The sequence below is a fragment of the Brachycentrus maculatus genome, unplaced genomic scaffold, assembly GCF_059751285.1.
Source record: "Brachycentrus maculatus isolate JH-2025_06_01 unplaced genomic scaffold, ASM5975128v1 h1tg000472l, whole genome shotgun sequence".
In the NCBI taxonomy this organism is placed as follows: Eukaryota; Metazoa; Arthropoda; class Insecta; order Trichoptera; family Brachycentridae; genus Brachycentrus; species Brachycentrus maculatus.
In genome coordinates, this window is record NW_028281219.1 from 474,360 (window position 1) to 501,489 (window position 27,130).

At 31.5% G+C, this 27,130-nt stretch overlaps 2 protein-coding genes across 14 annotated transcripts in view; one reads left to right on the plus strand and one right to left on the minus strand.

The window, feature by feature from the left end:
- The window catches only part of Vps13 (vacuolar protein sorting 13C), an 84,830-nt gene extending 76,097 nt beyond the window's left edge, over nucleotides 1-8,733 (plus strand). For both annotated transcript variants that reach the window (XM_088271983.1, XM_088271984.1), the window contains 6 exons: nucleotides 964-1,087; nucleotides 1,939-2,054; nucleotides 3,091-3,260; nucleotides 4,276-4,402; nucleotides 5,408-5,533; nucleotides 6,622-8,733. In XM_088271983.1, the coding sequence (XP_088128109.1) occupies nucleotides 964-1,087; nucleotides 1,939-2,054; nucleotides 3,091-3,260; nucleotides 4,276-4,402; nucleotides 5,408-5,533; nucleotides 6,622-6,822 (864 nt within the window). In that variant the 3' untranslated portion in view covers nucleotides 6,823-8,733. The remainder of the gene's footprint in view (nucleotides 1-963; nucleotides 1,088-1,938; nucleotides 2,055-3,090; nucleotides 3,261-4,275; nucleotides 4,403-5,407; nucleotides 5,534-6,621) is intronic.
- Nucleotides 8,734-12,328: 3,595 nt separating this feature from the next.
- LOC148302223 (uncharacterized) lies at nucleotides 12,329-27,082 on the minus strand. 12 transcript variants are annotated; one of them, XM_088271967.1, is made up of 17 exons: nucleotides 26,952-27,082; nucleotides 24,557-24,638; nucleotides 20,839-20,915; nucleotides 19,379-19,547; nucleotides 18,225-18,330; nucleotides 16,111-16,191; nucleotides 15,941-16,018; nucleotides 15,762-15,839; nucleotides 15,583-15,660; nucleotides 15,244-15,321; nucleotides 15,066-15,140; nucleotides 14,901-14,978; nucleotides 14,736-14,813; nucleotides 14,571-14,648; nucleotides 14,076-14,153; nucleotides 13,773-13,988; nucleotides 12,329-13,052 (listed from the first exon to the last, which is right to left on the minus strand). In XM_088271967.1, exons 1-17 carry the CDS (start codon nucleotides 27,029-27,031, stop codon nucleotides 12,865-12,867), a joined length of 1,698 nt encoding a protein of 565 aa, XP_088128093.1. In that variant the 5' UTR covers nucleotides 27,032-27,082; the 3' UTR covers nucleotides 12,329-12,864. The 12 variants fall into 12 exon arrangements, with proteins under 12 accessions (XP_088128093.1, XP_088128089.1, XP_088128091.1 ...); XM_088271963.1 differs by lacking the exon at nucleotides 26,952-27,082 and having other exon boundaries at nucleotides 24,557-24,861; XM_088271965.1 differs by lacking the exons at nucleotides 15,762-15,839; nucleotides 26,952-27,082 and having other exon boundaries at nucleotides 24,557-24,861.
- Nucleotides 27,083-27,130: the final 48 nt, after the last annotated feature.

Genomic DNA, 27,130 nt, shown 5'->3' on the forward strand with positions numbered 1-27,130 from the left:
GCTCTAATATTATTCTTCATCCACATTGAGATAGCAATATAATTAACACATTGTTGGTTTTTAATTAACTCCGACCCTAATTGTACTCTGGCAGTCGCCGCCCGGCCCTCAGTATACTGATTAAAAGTAACCACAAACCCAATTCAGATCTGTGCAATGTTTTTTGACGTCCCTCGCGCTCTACCAAAAGTAAGCAAATAGTACGCTTATAAGCGTCTTCCGCTCTCTACCAACAGGATGTAAACGATGCGTTTCTCGCAAACAGCGTGATAATAATTGTTTTATTAAAATTAAACACTTGAATATACCACTTTAATGAGTATTATTTATATTTACGACTAGTTTCGAAAACGACAGATGTTTTCATCTTCTGGTACAAATTAAAACTAACGAACAAAAAATATATTTAGGTGTATATATAGGTTGATAAATATAGGAAAGGGCGTTAAGGAACAAGATTTTTTGTAAAAGGAAACATTGATAATAATGGTGACGTATTTTGAAACAGTATAATATTCCTTAACCCCCAGTCCTTCCCTATATTTATTAACCTAAATATATATTTTTTTCATTAGTTTTAATTTGTACCAGAAGATGAAAACATCTATTTTTTTCGAAACTAGTCGTATATATAAATAAAACTCATTAATGTGGTATTTCAAGTGTTTAATTTTAATAAAATAATCATGTCATTCCACAAAGTTAATGCCGAATCAATAAATAATATAATAATTGTTATATTCTCAATATTATTAATATTTAAAGCATTTACTTTGTGGTTAGTCATTTTTACTTATTTATTTTTTTACAAAAATGTTAATAATATCGGTATATAACCACTCGCCGAGATTTTTGAAACCGGTAGACATAAAAATCTCGGTGAGTGGTTATATACTGATATTTTTAACATTTTTGTAAATAAATAAATAAGTAATAATTGTTATTTAAAATCACGTGTTCTAGGGAGCCATCCAAGGACCAGGAGAATTCGCTGAAGGGCTGATGCTCGGAGTGTGCTCTCTGTTTGGGCACGCAGTGGGAGGAGCCGCTGGGGCCGTATCTCGCATCACTGGGGCCATGGGACACGGTAACTTAACAGCTTTCACAAAACATTGAATAAGACAACATATAAACCAATTTGTGCATAATAAATATGTATAACTAAAGCAAAACCATGCAGCAGAATGATCAAAGTGACTTTCATGACTTTCTAATGATTTTTATGCTAGCAAACAGAAAACAATCTTCAATAGTAGATAGAATTTTATTTTTCTTATAATTAGTAAAAGCTTGTTCATATAATCGTTATTTCTTTTTTCCATCATTGAAAACAAAGAATTTATCATTACATTTCGTATATGTATACCATTCAGTCCGCCTCCGTAGTATAATGGTCAGCACGCTCGGCTACCATTCTGGAGGTCCCGGGTTCGATTCCCAGGGGGGGTCAAATAAATATTAGTGATTTTTTTACTGTAATATTTATTCAATATTACCCTGGACTGGTACCTGAAGCGGAGGGCTGATCACCTTTCCGTCGTGTGTTATTATAATGATCAAGATAACACTGTGTTTGTATAATGCAGTGCCCTATGCACCATCAGGGTGCGGATAATGGTCTGAATTCACAAACAAATGAGTTTTTATTAAAAAATTACATATAAAAATCTATATCTAGGTGTATCAAGAATAGTATCAAACTAAATTTTATACCCATTTTCCAATTTGCTAATTGGAAATATTTTTTGTATTTTGATCTCTTCAATTTAATAAGCTTGTATCACAAAAAGACAACTGACGCTTTAAGGGGTAAATAAAAGAAAAGAAAAAATAAAACAATTGTCATTTTATACTATCGTCTATACTTTTTCTATGCGTTTACAATCAGTATCTGATAAGTATGCCGTGGTTTTTTAATTGGGATTGAATGAATAATAGGACTGGCCGCATTATCTCTGGATTCCGAGTACCAGCGCAAGAGAAGAGACAACATCAGTAAACCACCAGCCAACTTGCAAGAGGGGATTGCTCGCAGCGGGAAAGGACTTTTGATGGTAACTTGTCTAAATTGTTTGTTATTTATTCTCCATAAAGTGAACAATCCAGTGTCTGATTATTCACCCTACGGAAGATATATTATAGGTATCTCAACTTGCAATGAAGATGAATAGACAAATCATCTATCCATCTATCTATTAAGCCAGCCAAATGCCAGGTCGTAAGCGCTGGGATGTTCAGACTTCCATCTTCTCTTGTACAAATAACGATAGATGCTTTGTCTCTAGTTCTTGCATCTTCTTTTGCCCAAATAACGATAGATGCTTTGTCTCAAGTTCTTGCATCTTCTTTTGCCCAAATAACGACAGATGCTTTGTCTCAAGTTCTTGCATCTTCTTTTGCCCAAATAACGATAGATGCTTTGTCTCAAGTTCTTCCATCTTCTTTTGCCTAAATAATGATAGATGCTTCGTCTCAAGTGGAGACAACTTTAAGGAATAACCCGCAAAGCTTTTATTTTTAGAGGCTTGTCTGCAGGTAAGATAGTAATAAGAATGGGGAAGGTAAATGTGTTAAATTCATCACAAACACCCAGACCAATCGAAAATAAATCTTTCTCTAATTTATTTTGAAACGAGGGGGGATCGAACCCACGATGCCAGTTTCGCAGTCGAACGTCTACCCAAATACGCCACAGTGCTATATACTATAATATGTATATTGTAAGTATGTGAAGCGAATGGAAAACGAGAGAATGATAAAGAAAATATATGTGGCGAATGTGAGCGGGAAAATAGAACGAGGACGACCGAAAAAACCTCGGTACGATCAGATCAATCAGAACCTAAAATCTGGTGATGTCAAAAGTCTCGTATGACAAGATGTATGGATGTGAAGGAGGCGAGGAGTATATATCAAATTAGAAGAGTGCGGCGTTCCATCCTATCTTCTTACCCCTGCGGGGAAAAGGCGTGATGGTAGTATGTAGTAGTAGTAGACTGTATATTGTAATTTGTCTTGTCTAACTTTATTACATTTAGTATGTAGCTTCTAAAATGAATGAGAATATACAGTGATGGAAATGGTTTACAGGGTGTTGTGGACGGAGTTTCCGGCGTGTTCACCAAGCCCATCTCGGGGGCGCGGGAGGAGGGTACCAAGGGCTTCTTCAAGGGCCTGGGGAAGGGCGCCGTCGGGCTGGTGGCTCGGCCCACGGCCGGCGTGGTGGACTTCGCATCTGGCTCCCTGGACGCAGTCAAAAGGTTACTAATATTGGACATATAAAATCAAAAAGGAGTCTGCAACAGCTCTGAGGGCCATAAAAAAAGACAAAATAAATATATCACTCACTCCTTTCAAGAATGTCACAAATCAAAAAACTTGATTTTTCAGGAGAACGTTTTTAAAGTTTAAAAATATAATACAATGTATTAAAAATAAATATCAAGCCACTTATTGAACTTTTTGCTGTGCAACTTTAGGTAAAACCTGAAGGTTTTTTCTCCATTTGAAAAATATTTAGTAAATTTAAAAAAACAATTAATCAATACCTTTTCTTCAAAATGCAAAAACAACACTTTCTGCCCTGTAGCGGGTAAATATTAAGTTAAAAATATGCCGCCTTTGCTGGGATATAGTACATTTTCTGGGCATTCCGAAAACATGCACAACTGAAAATGGACGATTTTTGATTTATGACGTTCTTGAAAGGAGTGAGCGATATGTCACATTTTTCTTAGATATAACGAGTGAAACATTATAACTTCTTAATAGAAGTAAAAATCTTAATAGAAGTCCAAAAATTCAAATGTGGTTTGTCTGTGAGCGTTTGTGGTACACACCTTTCGATAGCCTAATTTTTCAGTTAAAAATTTATGAATCGGAATGGCGGCAGAATATTATGACTTGGGGCTCAAAAGTTGGAGCATCGTCTGCAAAAGTGTTTAAATAGCTACGGCAATTATGTAGAAAAATAGAGTAGGTTTTAAGCTTTAAAATGATGTATAATGCTAAGGAAAATAATAAAACTGTATATTTAAAAAAATATCAGAACCTTATTTTACGAATTAACCTCTTATTTTGATTGGTTATTGTGACTGCAGCGATCACACATATAACAACAATAACGTACAAATAACTCATAAACTGCAACATTTTGAAACAGTAGAAATTCATAAAAATAATAATAAAGCCATAGTTAACACCATGACAATATTATGTGTAACTATGATATAGACATTTTGAAAATTAATATATTTATGTTGGTCACATCGGCAGGGCTGCTGATATGTCTTCGGAAGTAACCGCCATGCGGCCGTCCCGCTATCTCACGGCCGATGGGCTCGTGCGACCCTACTCCAAACATGAAGCTGAGGGTTACAAGCTGCTCCGGGACTTGGACAAGGTAATATATACGCAGTAGGAAACAAAGTTTCATTGATGAAAATAAAGTTTTATATATTTTAGACAAATATTAACCAAAAAAAATCTCTCCTTATCCATTATTCACTTTGTGTAATACCACTTTTATAAACACTTATAACACTTAGACAATGACTACCAGTTTCGGAAAATCATTCCATAATCAGGTCATTAACAAGTGTTTATAAAAGTGGTATTACACAAAGTGAACAATGGATGGTAAGGAGAGTGTTTTATTACCTAACCACAAAGTTATCAATGCTTTTTTAGTATACAAAATAAAATATAAGCCAGTTTGGTAAGAAAATAATTGAGGGCGCTAGTGCAGTTCTTGTGGCAACACTTACTTAATTTCTCAAATTAAAACACTCAAATTAATAATTAGGAAACTAAGTTCATATCATGGGGTAATTACTATAACTAGGTAGCTTTGAACAACAATTAGTCTTTTTTTTTAAATTAGGTACTAAAAATACAACTTTATTTTTTGGTAATGCGTGAAAATCATCAAGAACTTAAAAAATATTTTATTTTTATATTATAAAAATACAAAAACTGATCAAACGGTTTGGAAACTTACATTTCAATTTATATAAAATACATCCCAATAAAGCTTATATTTAAGACTTACTTATTTGTAGTAATTGGTTAACACATTGTCTACCATGCTGGAGGTCCCGTGTTCGATTCCCAGGGGTCAAAATCAATATAAATGATTTTTCATTCTAATATATATTTCATATCCTGGACTGGTACCAGGATTGATTGTAATAACAAGCCATATAACACTGCATCGATGAGATGCAGCATTTCGTGTAGACACAGCATATATTTGCACACATTTGCCATGTTAACACACCCTCCAATAACAATTCCAATATCAGTAACGCAAAATAATATAATTTGGTATTGCCACATCAGATTGCTTGTAGTTCCGATTCCAAATCTAGAGATGTATTGCCATATTGATGAAATGTTGTATTTTCAGGGAAAATACATCGCCACTGACATTTACATTTACCATGTTTGGGTGATAGCCCGTAAAGAGGTTGTTCTGTGTACGGATAAGAGAATCGCATATCTTGAAAGGAACAATGTGTTTGGCGGCTGGCAGGTAACAATTTTTATTTATTTTTATTTATGTTATTTCAATTTACAAATAAAACAATTTATTATATTGAATAATTTTATTTATCACTTTTTTTTGGAAATTATTGCACCTAGATCTAGCAAACAGATACTCACATGGGAAAAGATTTTACATCATAGTTACGAATTCTCTTTGTAAATTTTTCTGAATATTTGTCACAGATTTGTATTGAAGTTTCACTTTATTCTCAAGTTACATGTTACAAGTTAAATATTTAAAAAAAAAAAATAATATAGACCTTAAATACTCTGTAAAAAAAAAAAAAAACACTTAAATTTATCAAGTCCTACTCAAAATTGGCAACAGACAACAGACTGAGGATGTAACGTCGCCATCTTGGTTTTTCCTTTGTCGCACACTGTTTTATCCGCGGAACACTTTTTAAATTAAAAAAATACACTTTTTTACACATGTATAAAAATCGGTACTTAAATATGTATTGCATTTGTGGATATCCTCACGAAAACGTTACATTTCCATTATAAATGATTTTAATTAATCTGGAATTCTAGCTTGTAAATTACGTTATGGTGCGATTTTATGATTTCATATTGGTTTAACACAGGGTTGGTCATGTTTTGTCGCAAGTTTAGTTAAGATTTGATAGAACACAGTAAACAGAACAATTTGCATTTAACCCTTATCACTGGAGAGGCACCGCTACAGCGCCACATAAAATATTAATTCCAATCGTTAGGCGCCCCAAGGGCGCCATGAACAATAGTCATACATTTTATTATTTACAAAATCCAAGGGTGTACGTACAGGTTTCTTCATGTTCACTTGTTTCTTCATATATTTGTAAACATAAATAAGCATACTTGTTTGCTACCTTTCCAAAAAAAAACTAATTTTCTAAGAATATCTAAGCTTTTTTCTCATATTTTTGCTTAAAAAATCCTCAATTTGCTGGAGACCTATATAGTTTTTTTTCGAGTGATAAGGGTTAAATGATTTTTTGTGCAACATTGGAAATGTAACTTTTTGGTGAGGACCTCCACATTTATAAAATAAATAAAAATTTCAATGTAAAAGTGATGGGCATATTTCAGATTGTGTGGTCTTATACGTGGACGGAGCTGACAGGCGACCCGACCACGGTGGAGAAAGGAGTGTTCATTCCGGTAGCGGACGGAAAGCGAAAGAGTCTCTTCAGTTCCGCCACTACGGGGAAACTGATTCTCCTGCACGACGAGGAGACCCGGAGAGTCCTGGCGGCGCACTGCTCGCGCCTCGTGGCGGACTCCCGCTGACAGGGGGCGTGGCTAGCCATGGTCGCGCCGGCACCGCGCCGGCACACGCCGCGTGCCTGGACGCCCTCGCGCGCCACCCTCCGCTGCGCAGTCATGCAGCTGGCCTACCACTTTAACTTTCACCACTTGAGCACTTATAGCACGAGACTTTAATTAGTTTTTAATTAAGCTGTCTTTATACAATTTATTGATTCGGCATTAATTTTGTGGAATGATATGTTGATTGTTTAAAAAAAATTAAGCACTTGTATAATACCACTTAATGAGTTTTATTTCATTACACAGGACTTGTTTCAAAAACTACATATATTTTCGAAACTAGTCATGTGTAATGAAATATAATTCATTGAAGTGGTTTGTTTTTTCTTATTTTTTAAATATGCTGTCTTTACACATACGCCTTTACACCAGCACGCATGATAAAGCACATGAAATATTACAAACAAGGTGCGTACAACTTATTAAACTGTCACTTTTGATAAAATGCGCTTTATTCTTTTGCCAGCAAACTCACATGTTTAACAACTAGAGGTGGGTACGATCCGCTTGATCATCAAAATGTTCTGGTTACTAGGGCCAAAACATCAGAAACTGGAGTGAAATATTCTAAAAAATTTACTTATTTGTCTCTTCTGTACTTATGATTGTTTACCGTATACATGCAGACACTATGATACGCGCTGACACGAAAACAAAAAGTAGCACAGCTCCAAGTCACTAAATATTCATATCAATCAGTGAATCAGTAACCGAGTGACGACCATCATTGGCAAACTAGAGTCACGTGCAGCTGGGATCTGCATCTCTCGGTTGGTGTATCTGAAAAGATCACTAAAATGTGGTTGGTCGCAAATGACCCATGTCTAGCAGTAAAGTGCGTGTGTGTAAATGCAGCTATTGCGTTATGTCTTTATTATTATTTTATTGTCGATGCAGTCACAATAATTGGTCCAATACACAAAATAAAGTTCAACTCTTGGAATTTTTTCTACAAAAGCGCATCTATGAGCGAGACATTTTGGCAATTTTATTCATCTAATAATTATTTTTAGAGAGGAAATGAATCGAATGAAAGCCATCTGCTTTTTGATTAATCTACTTATTCGAATAATTCACTCAATTAAAAATTTCTTAAAATTAGATATAGAGTGATCAATTCCATCATTGATCATTTTTATCTCTCTAAAATATCCTTCTTACTAATTTTCTTTAGCACATGAATACTCCATTTTGTACTAAAACATAGATCATTAGGAAATGGTGGCAGTAAAGTTCGCTATGTTATATTGGAAGATTTTAATGTCGTCTTGTTTTGTATATTGTGTTTGTATTTTCATAGAGTGTTTTTCGATGTGTATTTTTATGTTTATTTTATATACAAATATTTGTACCTGAGTGGAATTGAATCTAGAATACATTTTCAGAGCATTTAAAAAAGGCAACAATGTAATTAAAAGGAAGGTATGACATGTCTGCTATTAACATGAACTATGAACATAAGTGACCTAGTACTATCATATAGAAAGATAGTTTGCAACTTTTGCCTTATTTCTGTATTATTTTTACACACACACGCACACATATATATAGTATTTTTTCAACTTATTATCTTATCTGACTCTTATATTTTTGTAATATAATATTTTCTATTTCATTTTCTAAAGATGAACAAATTTGAAAAAAAGTTGCATTCCTTTTTATTGGCAGTAATCACCATAAAACACTAAACATATCGCCCACTCCTTTCAAGAACGTCATAAATCAAAAAACTTGATTTTTCAGGTGAACATTTTAAAGTTTAAAAATATAATACAATGTATTAAAAATAAATATCAAGCCACTTATTGAACTTTTAACTGTGCAACAAATCTTTTTAGGTAAAACCTGAAGGTTTTTTCTCCATTTGAAAAATATTTAGTATATTTAAAATAATAATTATACAATACTTTTCTTCAAAATGCAAAAACAACACTTTCTGCCCTGTAGCGGGTAATTATTAAGTAAAAAATATGCCCCTTTTGCTGGAATATAGTACATTTTCTGGGCATTCTGAAAACATGCACAACTGAAAATTGACGATTTTTGATTTATGACGTTCTTGAAAGGAGTGAGCGATATGTCAAATCTAGAGATGGAAATTTATGAAAACATGAAAAACAAATGTATGTGCTACAGCTGGATGTTTATAGTCAAATATAGTATATACATAGCCAAAATCACAATTGTTTGTGGATATTTCTTTTTCTTTCCGTATATGTACTTTGTGTGTACATAGTGACAACTTAAATACCTCACACTTCTTCCATAAACTATCTGTATTTCTACGATATTATTGTATGTATAATTTAGGGCAGTAAGAAGTACATTTCCACATCAGAAATTTATCCTTTCATAATAAAATAATAAAAATTACAATTACAGCCTACTCACAATTTGCCAGGATGGATGGTCAATATATTTCCCGTATAGTTAATTACAAAAATTTTAAAACTAAAATTACAATTTTTTCACTCCATTTTGACAAAAATATTCCATGTACATACTTTGCTTCTTAGTGATTTATTCAGTTAGTCTGTGATGTAAACAACCCTCACAAAGCACAAAAACCTTGATAAAAATAATTACAGTATTGCTTTTAATACAATATTATTTTTCTTCTTCAAACCCTTATCCGCACCCCAATGGTGCATAGGGCACTGCATATAAACGCAGTGTTATCTTGATCGTTAACACATGAAGGAAAGTTGATCAGCCCTCCCCGCTCTAGGTACAAGTCCAGGGTGATATTGAATAAATATAAATGATGAAAAAATCACTTGTATTTGTTTGACCCCCCCTGGGAATCAAACCCGGGACCTCCAGAATGGTAGCCGAGCGTGCTATGACCGTTACACTATGAAGGCGGATTATTTTTAGACAGTAATATGTAGTTGATTATGTGTTTGACTGCCATAAAAAAGTAGAATATTTGGTATCTACCTTTTCCTGAGTACAAATATTCCAGATTATCCGCTTGCCTCTTCATTCCATCCCGGTAATTGAGAGATAACTGTATTTTATAATGTGCTTATGAAAAAATGCCCATTTAATAATTATGATACATACATTGTATTACTGCCTTAGAGCAAGCTACCTTTGTATGTCTGCATTGTACCAATCTTGAATATTTATTATAAGGCTATTATGAAATATTTTCTACTTCATTAAAAGCGACTGTTCATAGTCGTAGTCAATCTTTCAAAAAACCATATCTTGATTTAATAGTGACGTATGTTGGGACCGATTTATTATTAAAAAATAAAGAAAAAAAATATATCTGAATATTTTTAAGAAGTATGTTCATATTTCTAATTTCATTTTAATAATACATAAATAGATTCATGTCGCTATAAAATCAACAAATCAAAACATGGCTTTTAGAGAGATAGACAAATTTATATTGAAACAAAATTATTATAAGCATGTACTACTTATAATATATATTACATTTAGATCACAAAAACCGCTATTTGAATGATTAAAATTATGTATGTTTTTGTGACTTGTTTTCTTTTACACTAGGAGGTGTATAATTTATCAGTTATGCATTCAGACAGAACATAATTTGTGTATTTAGGTGGATAAATACACGTATGTATTTTTTCTATAATTTCCTTTGTCTATAAATAATAATAGTTCTAAACTATTTTTCTCTTTTTAAGACATTGTATAATTATGGTTCTGTCATTTAAAAGATTACAATTCACTTAGTAATCCAAATAATATACCATTAAAATAAGAACATTGTTTTTATTGTAGTGGATTTCTCCATTAATATAACATTGTTGTCGAGTTTTTTTTTTATGTTTGTAATTTGAAATCACTATTTCCAATATTTTAATATAGAGTATATTACGAAATCATACAGAATAAATTTTCCCCTTTAAATTTATTTTTGTGAAAAGTATACATATTTTATTTGGTATGCATAAAAGAAAAAATCCCATATGTTTGTCATAATATGATATTCATTCACAAAAAATATCGTAATTTGTATGGATAAGCAAAAAAAATTATAAATTTTATTTACTGGAGCATTTGCAAGCACTTAAATTTAAAAACATTTATCACAAAATATGTAGGTATATTAATTCCCCATAATTTTATACATATTTATAATTTTGACACTTACAAATGCATTATAACTGGTTTTTGGAATCCATCCTATTTATATGCACATTTTTTAAAATTATTATTTCATTTAATTAAAGTATATTTTTAATAGTTCAGTTAATTTTATGGAAAGTTATTTGTGACCTGATATTTTACATTTTGCTGTCATATGAACCAAAATAATTCCGAATTATCTCTGTCATGAACTAAAACATCTTTATAAGGAAATTATTTGTTTGCTAGTCAAATACATAATTTTAAAAAACATAAAAGTTATATTATTGTTAACAATGAAAAGTAAATAATTTATAATGTTTAATACAAATTACCATAATATGCTTGTAAATCATATATCGCATTAAAATTTATCAAAACTATTTTTTGTATTCCAAAAATATATAAAATGTAAAACATAGTATAAATATGTTTTAAAAATAATTCTTATTAGCTAATTGCTTGAGCCTCTGTTTTTTTATATGTTTACATATTATCAATTTAATGCTATAATTAACTCGGACACTGTACGCTTCCTTACATTCTTGCTCCCTTGAATTTTCTATTTACAGTATGAAAATACAAGTTGCTTTTTGTCAAACATTATTTTGTCTTATATTTCTTGTGTAGATGACGCGAGACAATATTATCGAGACATAATAATTGTAGTTTATATAATATAATATGTTGTATGTATTTGTTACGCCATTATTTATAATTTTGCACATTGCAGTATGTATATGATGTATGTAGTTCTAAAATATTAACAAAACATTTAATTCACCAATAGATTACATATAAATATTGTAATTTTTTAATGGAAATAAATAATAATGCTTCCAAATAAAGGGTATATTTATTTTCCATTCACTTATATTAGTATATGGGGATCAAGACCATTGAGGTGCTGTTTAGAGCTGCTCAAGACGGACAATTACTCTCAAGCAATAGTTGACGTTGGGGGGACCTGACATAACACACAAAGAAATATACCACCAGTGGTGTAGTCGGGCTGAAATGCGCCGCTATGATTTGTAAGGTCTGCTAAACTTTCTAAACAAACAAACAAAATAACCAATAAGGTATTATCATGCATCTTTTTACTGACTAATGATTTTAAATATATTTATATATATATATATAAATATATATATATATATAAATATATATATATATATATATATATATATATATATATATATATATATATATATATATATATATATATATATATATATACATATATATATATATATATATATATATATATATATATATATATATATATATATATATATATATATATATATATATATATATATATATATATATATATATATATATATATATAATTGTGTACACAGACATTAATTTAGGTAATTTTAATTAAAAAATTAAACTTGGCACAATCAGGTATGTCAAATACTTGAAAGCGGCCGGGTCAGGAGTCGTAATAATCGTCGAGTATGTATAAGGAGATGCATGAATGCAGAGTGGTGTGGCGTTCGATTCTCTCTGCCTACCCCTGCGGAGAAGTGGCGTAATGGTTAGTTAGTTAGTTAGTTAGTTTAATTTTAATTTACTAATTGATATTAACAAAAAATAATTGCCACAAAATAACTTTTTCCTGCAAGTGTTACGAATTGGGTACATATTTTGTTGCTAAAAGATAACCAAGAAAATGCAAATTTAATTTTTTCTACATTTAGCATGAGGTTTTGGATTCGGTTTCCAATAGGGAATTTATTGTGTATTTTCCCCAAAATTTTATCAGAGATTGGAGATCAAAGACACCCCTGCATTTTACACTACATATTTGGTTCCACTACTTCAAAATATGCGCTTATTTTATTGGATAATGTGTATGTTATTATGTACTAGGAAATAGCATAAATATTATATACTATTTTCATAATTTTGATTAGGTTTAAAGGTAGAAAACGTCTTTTTCTTAATATGCATGTACATTGGTGCGCAATATTTTTCCCAGTCCCTTTGAAAGTCTCCAACGGAAATTTCAGCATCTCTTGTGACTAGTCCAGTTTCATCTAAGGTTACTTGGGACATTAGTTCATCATGGACACCTAAAACAGACATACAAATTGCAAAGCTTTAAAAACATGGACCCTTCAAAATATTTATGTATCATGAAGCGAGGACAAATCTTTCTACGGATTTAATATGCTTCACATTTACTAGGTATACTTCAGCAAACTTATTTGGAGAACTTTTGGAAGGACTGTTGCATTTTTTATGAAAAACAACTGACTTAACCGTTAGAATGCTGAAAATCGATATATCGATTTTCGTATCCTTTGCCAAGAGCGCCACTGTTAATATATCGACAATGACAACAGTATATTTTGGCAGTCGAGCTGGCAGGTTGTGTAGCAGCATGCGTGTGTCTAAAGTTTGATTCGTCGACAATATTCACAAATAATCAAATTTAACTAATTCAGTTAAATTTGTAAAAAAGTAAAAAAAGATTACTTTTTTTTAAAAAACCTATTGTTTTCGCATTCACCATGTCTACTAAGTTTTAAACGTACCATTTTTGCAAAAAAGTCTTCAGCAATGGTAGCATACATATACGAAAAAAATCTCAGCACTAAAACGATTAAAAAAAAAGAACATGAAAATTTTCAACCGCAGGTAATTTTGTAGAAATTTCTTGATTTAATTTTGTTATAGGTGAGAAATCCCGCAAAACTTTTTATTGTTATAATTAACGTAATAAATTTTCAACAATAAATAAAATAACTGAAATAAAATTATCTTGAATGTATAAAATGATATAAAATAACCTTGAATGTATAACAGAGGAGCTCGGTTATCTATAATCTCCATTTCTCTGGAAAGCTTTTGTCCTTTGTATTCCCCATACCACCAGCCACATACAGAAGTATGCTTGCCATCTATGGCAACTTTAAAACATCGAACGTGATCCGGACGACTTTGGTCAAAATAACTATTCTGTCTTGATGTTGGTAGCCCATAATGTTGCGAAGAAAACGTTATTTCTGGAGGAAAAAATTAAATAATTCAAAGTTTTTGAATGCATCATTATTAGGGTGAATGATATGCCCTAAAGAAAAATATAATATTACCACTCGATCTTGTTGGAAAAGAATAATCCTGCGGAGTAGTATATGGTATTTGAGAATGCTCAATATTTTTAGTTCTTACTGAAAGAAAACAAAATCAGACGATCAAATATTTTTCATTGTACTTGTGAGCATTATTATATTCAGTAAATAAAAATACAAAGTTACCATTGGATCCCATTGGAACGGAATAATTCTCTGGAGTAGTATATGGTATTTGAGAATGCTCAATATTTTTAGTTCTTACTGAAAGAAAACAAAATCCGAAGATTAAATATTTTTCATCATACTTGTGAGAATTATTATATTCAGTAAATAAAAATGTAAAGTTACCATTGGATCCCATTGGAACGGAATAATTCTCTGGAGTAGTATATGGTATTTGAGAATGCTCAATATTTTTAGTTCTTACTGAAAGAAAACAAAATCCGAAGATTAAATATTTTTCATCATACTTGTGAGAATTATTATATTCAGTAAATAAAAATGTAAAGTTACCATTGGATCCCATTGGAACGGAATAATTCTCTGGAGTAGTATATGGTATTTGAGAATGCTCAATATTTTTAGTTCTTACTAAAAGAAAACAAAATCCGAAGATTAAATATTTTTCATCATACTTGTGAGAATTATTATATTCAGTAAATAAAAATGTAAAGTTACCGTTGGATCCCATTGGAACGGAATAATTCTCTGGAGTAGTATATGGTATTTGAGAATGCTCAATATTTTTAGTTCTTACTAAAAGAAAACAAAATCCGAAGATTAAATATTTTTCATCATACTTGTGAGAATTATTATATTCAGTAAATAAAAATGTAAAGTTACCATTGGATCCCATTGGAACGGAATAATTCTCTGGAGTAGTATATGGTATTTGAGAATGCTCAATATTTTTAGTTCTTACTAAAAGAAAACAAAATCCGAAGATTAAATATTTTTCATCATACTTGTGAGAATTATTATATTCAGTAAATAAAAATGTAAAGTTACCATTGGATCCCATTGGAACGGAATAATTCTCTGTAGTATATGGTATATGAGAATGGTCAAATTTTTTAGTTCTTTCTGAAAAAAAATTCAAATGATCAAATATTTATTATTATACTTTCTAAATGCATTATTATTGGAATGGGTATTTTAGGTCCAGTAAATAAAAATGTCAAGTTACCATTGGATCCTATTGGAACGGAATAACTCTCTTGATTGGTATATGGTATTTGCGAATGGGTGATATTTTCAGTGCTTACTGAAAAAAATAATTAAAATGATCAAATATTTTTATATACTTCTTAAATGCATTATGATTACGCCTGTCCAAATTTAAAACACAGTAAGGGACATTTTTTGTAGTAGGTTTTTTTGCATTTATGGACTAAGTAGACTCTACTTAGTCCAAAAATGCAAAAAAAACCTACTACAAAAAAATGTCCCTTACTGTGTTTTTAATTTGGACAGCCGATTAGCGTGAGAGTATTATTATTTCCAGTAAATAAAAATGTAAAGTTACCATTGGATCCCATTGGAACGGAATAATTCTCGGGAGTAGTATATGGTATATGAGAATGGTCAGTATTTTTAGTTCTTACTGAAAAAAAATCAAATGATCAAATATTTATTATTATACTTTCTAAAAGCATTATAGTTAGGGTGAGAGAATTATTATATCCATTAAAAATGTAAAGTTACCATTGGTTTCCATTGGAACTGAATAATTCTCCGGAGTAGTATATGGTTTTTGAGAAGGGGCAATGTTTTCAGTTCTTACTAAAAAAAGTCCAATGATCAAATACTTTTTATTGTACTTTCTAAATCCATTATTATTAGGGTGACTATTACTATGTACAGTAAATAAAAAATTATGTTACCATTCGGTCTTATTGCTGGGACAGGATGGTTCTCGGTAGCATATGGTTTTTGTGGAGGAAAAATATTTTCAGTTGTTGCTGAAATTTCAATTTATTAAAATATATTGAAGCTGTATTAAAAGTTAATTATTATTATAATTTTTTAAATTAAAATCATAATCTAAAATTACCATTTGATTGCGAAGATGAAACAGGATAATTCTCAGTAGCAGAATATGGTATTTGTGAAGGAGCAACATTTTCAGTACTTCCTAAAATAAATTGTTTGAATTGTAAATAAACTATTTTGCAATATTTTGTTTTATTTACTGGTATTATTTCATTTTTTATGTATTAAAAAAACATACTTAGAACTGATAAATAAGCTTACATATCGCTCACTCCTTTCAACAACTTCATATATCAAAAAACTTGATTATTCATCAGTATTTTAAAGTTTAAGAATGTAATAAAATGTATTGAAAATAAATGTCAAGCCACTTATGGAACTTTTTACTGTGCAACAGATATTTTTAGGTAAAACCAGAAGGTTTTTTTCTCCATTTGAAAAATATTAAGTGTATTTAAAAAAAAATTATTAAACAATACCTTTTCTTCAAAATGCAAAAACAACACTTTCTGCCCTGTAGCGGTAAATATTAAGTTAAAAATATGCCGCCTTTGCTGGGATATAGTACATTTTCTAGGCATTCCGAAAACATGCACAGCATTTTTTACAGGATACATTTAAAGCTTACAAATTTAGCTTCTAGCATTATTTCAACTTGTGTACTTCGAATTTGACCAATTGATTATTAACAAACAAAAAAAATGATGGCATTCCAACACTAGATTTAACCCTAGATGGCCACATATCATAGATGTTTCAACAGACAGACATTTTTATTGGTAGGTTTAGTATTAAAAGATACATTATCTCTGTTGAGACATCTATAGTATATTTTAATATGGTCCTCAAAGGCTATATCCGTATATGTAGTGTGATCCAATAAATTTTTTAATGATCTTTATATTTATCATAAAAATTGTAATTCCAAAACTTTTTGCCATTTGAAGATAGATAGCTTTTTTATTCTAGATAGTTGATATCATAGTCGTACAGGAGAAAGTGACCAACTAACAAAGCGTAAAATGTTTAAGAGGGCCATTTGAGTCACTTTTGCTTGGCAAAAAAATTAACATTGGCAAAAAAATGCATTGGCATTTAGTTATTTTTGATAAGTCAATATATTGTACTTCCAGGTTTAAAATCGCCATGGGATTTTTTCTGGGCAATATATTATGTTAGTAAGATATCGAATAGTCAATAAAAAATGCACTTGGTCACTTTCTCCTATATAACTACGATATATCTCTGTGATATATATATATATATATATATTATATATATATATATATATATATATATATATATATATATATATATATATATATATATATATATATATATATATGTATATATATATATATATATATATATATATATATATATATATATATATATATATATATATATATGTATATATGTATATATATATATATATATATATATATATATATATATATATATATATATATATATATATATATATATATATATATATATATATATATATATATATATATGCATATATATGTATATATATATATATATATATATATATATATATATATATATATATATATATATATATATATATATATATATATATATATATTTATATATATATATATATATATATATATATATATATATATATATATATATATATATATATATATATATATATACATATATAAGGTACAAGCGTAGATCGTTCACACTAGTCTGTTTTTTTTGGTTGGTTGGAAGATATTGCTTTATAGCAATAAGCCCGCCAATGATATATATATATATATATATATATATATATATATATATATATATATATATATATATATATATATATATGTATATATATATACTGTAAAATACAAAATCTTTCCAATTCATAGTATATATGTTATATACGCATACATAAATACGTATAAACACATTGTTTTCGGGGAGACGCTTAAAAGCGACTTTTACATACTGTTGGTAGAGAGCGGGAGATGCTTAAAGGCGTTCTATTTGCTTACTTTTGGTAGAGCGCAAGAGATGTTAAAAAACCATGTACAGATCGGAATTAGGTTTACGGTTACTTGTGATCAGTATATGACCCTAATTAGTATACTAATTAGGGTTGGCGTTGATGAAAAAACAAAAATGTTAAGTTTACATGTAAAAAAGAAAAGTGGTTACCTGGATGACTCGAATTCACCAATAACTTTTCAATGTCCTCTATAGCCCTGAGTCCCAAAGTGCGTTCATATTCGTTAACCCTACGTTGGCATTCAAGTCTGCAAGCCTGCGATAGTAACAGTCAAAACCTGATTCTCATTCTGTTTACATTAACTTGGGCCAATAAACAAGTTGTGGTTTTATATAAAAGGGGATAGGAGAATAATTATCGAGTATTTTGGTAGCTAGAAATGGATGACTAATTTGTCTGCCTCCGTAGTGTAATGGTCAGCACGCTCGGCTACCGTTCTGGAGGTCCCGGGTTCGATTCCCAAGGGGGGTAAAATAAATATAAGTGATTTTTTCACTGTCATATTTATTCAATTTTACCCTGGACTGGTACCTGAAGCGGAGGGCTGATCACCTTTACTTCATGTGTAAAAATGATCAAGATAACACTGCGTTAATATGACGTAGTGCCCTATGCACCATTGGGGTGCGGATAAGGGTTTTATTTTTTTATTATATAATAACGTCTTGGATGGAGGAGTAGTATGACCGGAAAGTCAGAAATGAACAAGAGGTGTCTGAGAGATAATATAAGATACAAAATTTTTAGTGTGTCCAAATACTTATTCACAAATCTGGATTATCTCCTATATATGAGTTGACATCACAACAAAGATGAAGAAAAATATGGAAGTCTAGGCATTTACGGGGCTTCAAAAGTAATCATTTTACACACGTGTAACATTCAGCAATTCTACCCATGATTGACAACCACACTACTTAAATTCTTGAATGTTCTATATATATGATTCAATTTCGAAACATTGTTCTTGAATCACTAGAATTTCACTAGAGACATCTCGGCTGTCCAAATTTAAAACACAGTAAGGGACATTTTTTTGTAGTACGTTTTTTTTTGCATTTATGGACTAAGTAGACTCTACTTAGTCAAAAAATACAAAAAAAACGTACTACAAAAAAATGTCCCTTACTGTGTTTTAAATTTGGACAGCCGATCTATTGATGAGATGTGTATGTAAAGTGATCACTTAAACCAGCCTATGACAGTTGTGAGCCCCGTAAATGCCCAGACTTCCATGTACTTCTTCATCTTTGTTGAGATGTCAAAAAAAAGAGAAAGTAAGATAGTAGGAAAGCTCACTTACTCTCAATAATTCGGTGTCATTTGAAGTATTAATGGTAGATTCTAATTGCTGTGTGCTCCAATCAGTGAGATTGTAGACCTTCTGTTGGTTATAGCTTGTACCAGGAACAGGAGGTGCAATGATGGGTCGATATTGAGCTGTTGTATTTGCACGAGTGCTTGTTACATCACTTGGAAAAAATTAAATATTATCATTTTATTTTATTTATTGTTTTGGCATTAACTTTGTGGTAAGACATGTTACAATTATTAAAGAAAACATTAATTATTATTAAACTTCCATTATACAGACCAGAATGATGGAAGTTTAACTTCTGAAACATGTAGTCTATAATAAAACTCAAGTGGTAAAAAACGAAGTGTTTTCTTTAATAATTATCATTTTACACTTTTGTAGGTAATTTGGTAAGATGCTGAAATAATGTCTAGTTAAAATAAATCATTAAGAAAGGAGAAAAATTGATGCCTTCGAAATGTGGTGTTGGCGCATGCTCCGAATTCCATGGACAGCTAGACGCACCAATGAGTTCATTCGCCAGGAACTACGCTTGGATGGCTTGACTCTGGCCAATGTCTGTACCCGACGGATTCTCCAGTTCTTTGGACACGTTGCGCGTGGCAACGAGGATAGCCTGGAACGACTAGTTGTGATCGGTTGCCTGGAGGGAAAGAGAGGGAGAGGAAGATCCCCACACGATGGACCAATCAAATTAGGCAGCAGCAGGCACCTCGGTGGTTGGAGCGCTACGTGGAGCGCAGTCAAGGGATAACTGGAGAAGAGTCATTGCTTCTGCAAGGGTCACGACCCTCAGCAATAAGAAATAAGACAGAGAAGGAGAAGAAAAAAGAAAAAAGAAATGTTATAGAAAACAAGCAAATTTTATTTTACCCTTTGAAACAAGTGCATATTATACCATATATAAAAAAATCATAAATATATTTTTATCGACTTACATAAAAACCTTTGGAACGAAAAATCATGTAAGTAAAGGACTTACTGTAAATACTTTTCATCTCTTTTAGTATATTATATATGTTGGTAAACATTCACAAATTTAAGTTTTGTACTGACATTTTTTAGTGGAACTGCATTTTATGTAATAATATACTTTTTTCCGCATATATTTTATTTCACTATTGATCGGGTTGTCATAACCACCGTCTGATGGAGTCAGGAAACCTGGTAAAAGGACAAATGAAATATATGTGGAAAAAACTATGTAGTCATTATTTTATTAAATATAACATTGCGTAAGTTGCCATGCGATGCTGATGAGTTTTACTATGGTAAATCTGATTCATTAAATGTATTGCGCACATTACGAGATGTCAGTAGTATGCGGCTAGGCATACTCGGAACTCAATGTTAAATTTGTAATAATCTTTGACGAAAAATTTGTAAAAAAAATAAAGTGTTATAGAAATTCAGTCATTATAATCGTGTACATATTTTAAAGTTACCTGGCAGGTACCCCTTTTGTGATTTGTCTCCAAACCAAGTAAGCTCGACGGCGCCGAAGATATTCATTGTTGCAAGCCTTCATTTAGAAGAAAAAAAAAACATTGTAAGTTTAAAATATACAAATAAGGAATTTAAAAAACCCACTGGCGAATTGATCGGTGAGGAAACAAACCATCTCTGAAGATGACAAGGTGGTTGTCGAAAACGGTTGGAGAAAAGTAACAAAAAAATGGTTAAAAGCAAAGTTTTGGTTTTAACACACTTCGGACAGGAAAGGTTTTTCTACCCGTTTGGTCGATTGATGCTTAAGGGCGGGAAGGGTATTTTTACCTTCTGCGCCGTCCTCAATTCAACAGAAAAGAAGGAATCTAATGTTTTTATATGAATATTAATAATAAATCGTCCGCCTCCGTAGTGTAATGGTCAGCACGCTCGGCTACCGTTCTGGAGGTCCCATGTTCGATTCCCAAGGGGGGTAAAATAAATATAAGTGATTTTTTCACTGTCATATTTATTCAATACTACCCTGGACTGGTACCTGAAGTGGAGGGCTGATCACCTTTCCTTCATGTGTAAACGATCAAGATAACACTGCGTTTATATGACGCAGTGCCCTATGCACCATTGGGGTGCGGATAAGGGTTTTATATGAATATTATAAACCAATATCTTTGTTAAGGTCTTAACTCATCATCATCTTCTAAAGGCAGCGCCTTGTTGTGTCAGCCACTTGTCTCTGTCAGTCGCCATCCTCTTGAGCTGCGAATAGGAGGAGACGTCCATGAGCCGCTTCAAATCCTGGAAGTATGAAGTTCTTGGGCGGCCTCTTGTTCGTTTTCCCAAGATTCTTCTTTCGAAGATGTTGCTAAGAAAGGTGCTATGTCTAATTGAGTGCCCTATTAGCTTGGCCTTCCTCTTCAAAATATGATTTATAAGCTCTCTTCTTTCTTTTATGTCTTAACTATACATACATAATTATCAAATCCCGTCGCTAGCAGTCCGCAGGCGTGTAAAATACACATCCGAAATGTGTTAATAGTGAAGTTTTTTAAAAAAAAAATTGTATTTATGTAGATTTGGGCGATTTTAGAATAGACGAGAGATAATCCACCCCTCCGGAATACTAAAAGCAATGCTACAATCCTTTAAGAAGCCGAGTTATGACCTCTTTGAATATTCTCAGTTGCAAATAAATGTTCTTAACCTTTTAACCGAGTCAACTTTGTACCTGAGAGACGCCCCTACGCGGCGGTATTTCACCGTTTTTAAAATGATTACTTTTATCATGTATTTAGTTAAGAAACGATTTATTTTCCTAAACAAAAACGTTCAATGGGATTCATTGTGCCTTTTGGTACTCTATAATACACTTGTGTCACATTATTCTTGAAATATATCGTAATATAAACAAATAAGATCATAACATAAATAAATCAAAGTGTGTGCATCGTGTGTCACTCTTACACACTGGCGATGCGTAGAGTCGAGAGTGAGATAGATATAGGGCATGATAATGGCGCGGACTAATTACCGACCGCAAGAAAAATCAGGGATCTGTTCTTTTATTTATCCTTGTGATGTTACAAATTATTAGTCAGATATTTCAACAGATGTCATAAGGCCAAGGATTGATGTATTATTTTATCCAAAGTTCCACACCATGAAAAAATCCCTCCAAGTTGAACTGAGGTTCGAAACTTGGAGCAATGTAAAAACACAAACGGTTGTCAGCCGCGTATGGGACATGTTTTATGAAAACACATACGGTTATGCGAGCCGCGTGGATCCGGTTAAATTCTTAAATGCAATAAAAATCAGTACTTAAGTTATATTTTGACATATTTTGGCTTCATTGCACTCCACTGAGACTTTTTTAAAGGGAAATATTTCAATACATTAATATTAATAATTGGGTTATTTGTAAAAGGTAACATTTATAATATATTGTCTTAAGGACACTCAACATTTTTTATTTACCATATCTTATACAATGTTCTATATCAGGGGTTCCCAACCTTTTTGTACTCTAGAGCAGTGCTCCGCAACCGGTGTGCCGTGGCACAATGGTGTGCCGTGAGCAGGATTCAGGTGTGCCGCGGGTGTGTGTTAACACACAATGACAAATTATTTTTCATAACATTGTCTTTTATTTAAAAATTAAAGTATAATTTAAATACATAATTTTTCAACGTATTTTATGTATTAATTGTTAAATCAAACACAGATTTTTAAGTCCACTAAGTTGTATTTTATTGTGAAAAAACACATAAAAATGAATATTATGAAAATTGTTTCGCTTAGTTATGGCATTTTCAATCAAATGCGAGGCGAAACAATTGTCACAACATAAATGTTTATGTGTTTTTCAACAATAAAAAACAAGTTGACTAAAAAAAACCGGTGTTTGATTTAACAATCAATGCATAAATTAAAATAGAGTGCTACAAATTAAAAGCCAAATCAATAAATAAATTTTCGATGGTCTATATATTTAAACTTTAGGTGTGCCGCGGAATTCTAGGAAGAATTTTGGTGTGTCGCAGGTGAGAAAAGGTTGCGGAGCACTGCTCTAGAGCACATTCTAAAATATCGATAGGGTGGCGGGCAGCACCTATTTTTAATTTACTTATTTTTAAGTACTGTCAGCAAAGAAACCACTCATACATACAATATCACAAATATACGAACATATTTAATAAACCTAGGCACTCAAAAGAATTATTACTTACAAATAAATAAAATAATTCACATTTAAAATTAATGGTTAAGAAAAAAATCTGTCTTTGCACATACGAATCGTTCACGGGCACGGGGTTGGGAACCTCTGTTCTATATATTAACACATTGTTTGCAGGAAACGTTTAAAAGCGTCTTTTGCATACTGTTGATGGGAAACGCGTTCTGTTCGGTTACTTTTGGTGGAGTGCGAGAGATGCATAAAATATTATACAAATCGGAATTGGATTTGCGGTTACTCATGATTAGTTTACTGAGGATCGGGCGGCAGACTGTCTGAGTATTTGAAAACCCATAGCTGTATTCCTTCGTGTTTTTAAAATGCATAAAACCCGCTACGCATCCTTATCTTTATTCAACATGACTCCCGTCAACGCGTGGCTGCAATATTTGTATGGACACGGGAGCCGTGTTTGACGCACAGAACACGCTAAAGCAGTGGTTCTTAACCATGTTGGAGGTACCCAACCCCACCAGTTTCATATCCGCGTTCACCGAACCCTTAATTGGAAAATTTTATTGCTAGATTGATATATTCCTTTTAAATAATATACAAGATCTATTGGGTAAATGAATATATCGTATTTATTGACTTGGCGTTTAATTTGTAGAACTCCATTTTAATTTATGTATTAATTTTAAATCAAACACAGATTTTTTGAGTCTACTAAGTTGTATTTTATTAACAAAAAACACATAAAAAATTATATTGTGACAATTGTTTCGCCTTGTTTTTGTTTATAAAATACAACTTAGTAGACTCGAAAAATCTGTGTTTGATTTAAAATTAATACATAAATGAATATATCGTACGTTGTATCACTTTTCATAATATCGTACAATAAGTCGGGTGTGTGTTTTGAGTTCCACCAAACCCGGGAGACTGACTCACCGAACCCCTGGGGTTCCATCGAACCCAGGTTAAGAACCACTGCGCGCTAAAGGATCAATATTGAAACATTTATTAATACATGAAATTACCCGTAATAATTGTAAATTATTGGATGTATCTAATACTTCAAGGAGCTGTTCATGAGTCCAGGTGGAAACTGCATCGCTTAGTCTGAAAAAAGAGGAATAAAAATACATATAACACGAACACATTTTATTGCACCCAAATATGGAGTTTATCAATACAAGGTGAGTGCAGTTTCCATAAATGGCTTGAATGTCTATCAAGACATTTTTTCTTTTCTCTCTCCTCACTACATATTTTCTGATCATGATTTCTATATACAGCGGAACTTCTCATGAGCATAATTCGTTCCAGAATCTTACTCATTAAGCAAAACATTTTTTGTTTTGACTGGCGCAGAAGTCCCGGCTCACAAGTTAATGTCGTGAAAAAGGGACTTGCCCTTTCTCTGTAACTATGCTAAATGTCACTCACTAAGGGAGCTACTATTTCACAATTTTTTTAGCATGTTATGCGAATTACTCCTTATGAGAGGTTCCACTGTATTTGTTCAGCAATCATATCAGATCACCGAACTGCAGCGTTCAGTGAAATACACAAATGTTTTATTCTATACATTTAATTTTTTATTTAAAAAACAATATTTTCACAATCTAAATTGTATTTGATTTTTGTCAATGATTTTTGTATAATCTATGCGCCCAACCATTTGAGAAGTCTACTTGTAAACCATGTTATGTTAAAGAATTTAATTTTTGTAACATAACGTAGTTTGCAAGTGTACTACTCAGTTATCAGAAGCATCCGGTTGTGGTCCCGTAGATCAGGGGTGTCAAACTCAAAAGGCACCAAGGGCCCCATAAGGTATTTTAGGTATGCCGGCGGGCTACATCAAAAATCTCATTTTCATTTTTATCTAACTTAAAGTGAATAATTTATTATCAAAGACAGTCATATGAGGTACAGTAGATCCAACTTAATGATTTTGTAAAAGAATATCATATCGCTCACTCCTTTCAACGTCATATATTAAAAATGTACTATTGTATATCCCAGTAGAAGTGGCATATTTTTAACTTAATATTTACCCGCTATAGGGCAGAAAGTGATGTTTTTGCATTTTGAAGAAAAGGTATTGTTTAATTTTTTTAAATATACTAAATATAAATGCAGAAAAAACCTTCAGGTTTTACCTAAAAAGATCTGTTGCACATTAAAAAGTTCAATAAGTGGCTTGATATATATTTTCAATACATTTTATTATATTCCTAAAGTTTAAAAACGATCGCTTGAAAAATCAAGTTTTTTTTTATATATGACGTTGTTGAAAGGAGTGAGCGATATGTTCCCGTACAAAAAATGCGAGTTTGACATGCCTGCCGTAGATAGTGTCCCGGACTGTTAAGTCAGAGTTTCTCGGTTCGAATCCCTCTAGCGCAATTTGATACCTATTTCTAATAATGAGCCGCTTAAGCTCACAGAAATAGTATGAAATTAAAATATTTGTGAAAATAATAAAAACACAAATATTTATCTTAAAAAAAAACATTTACATACACATATCGCTCACTCCTTTCAAGAACGTCATAAATCAAAATACTTGATTTTTCAGGAGAACGTTTTTAAAGTTTGAAAATATAATACAATTTATAAAAAATAAATATCAAGCCACTTACTGAAATTTTTACTGTGCAACATATCTTTTTAGGTAAAACCTGAAGATTTTTTCTCCATTTGAAAAATATTTAGTTTATTTAAAAAAATAATTAAACAATACCTTTTCTTCATAATTCAAAAACAACACTTTCTGCCCTGTAGCGGGTAAATATTAAGTTAAAAATATGCCTCTTTTTCTGGGATATAGTACATTTTTTGGGCATTCCGAAAATATGCACAACTGAAAATTGACGTTTTTTGATTTATGACGTTCTTGAAAGGAGTGAGCGATATGTAAAAATATTTAGCACCACGATTATTCAACATCATTATTTCACTGATGGCGTCAACATTAACATTGTATCACTCCATAATTACTTTTATTTTTATTTAAATAGCATAAGTTAAAAGTATAAATATATTGCACTTTTAAATTAACACTTATTATGTCACATAAAGTATTACTTTTGACTAAATTAATTAAATAATAGGCACTTAAATCATTGTTTTATTCCCTGATAAATTTGTAAAAAAAAAGGCATGACACAATTTTCAAGGAGTGTTATATTAAGAGGTGCATATCAGTAAAAAAAATAGTTGTATACAAAAAAGTAATTTATAATACATATTATGGGTAATTAAGTCTCCATTAAATAAGAATCAAGGAGTCAAAATAACTTCAAGTTTTGGGTGTAGCTCAAAGCAGATGACTTGGAATGGTCACAATCAGAGTTTGGTATGTACTGAATTAAATTGCTTGGCTGATCAAATACGGTGCATGAACGAGAAGAAAAATGTACTTACTTATCGTTAGGAGTACTCAACTGCTGCGAATCAGAATTTTGAGGCCTTCTACTCTTGAATATATTCATATTTACACGCATTCGATCCACAATAAATATTGCACGTCAAAGATCATTCTGGTTGAAAGTAAAACAATCTTTTTTAATGAGATAGATATGTTATCAATAAATATTTATCTT

Bases quoted from the DNA above. Each gene is read 5' to 3' on its own strand.
- LOC148302223 (XM_088271963.1), bottom strand. From the start codon at position 24,799: ATGATCAGAAAATATGTAGTGAGGAGAGAGAAAAGAAAAAATGTCTTG. The intron at 16,019-16,110 runs GTAATTTTAGAT...TTGAAATTTCAG, and splicing joins TTCATCTTCGCAATCAAATG to CAACAACTGAAAATATTTTT. The intron at 14,154-14,570 runs GTAACTTTACAT...GTTTTCTTTCAG, and splicing joins CGTTCCAATGGGATCCAATG to TAAGAACTAAAAATATTGAG.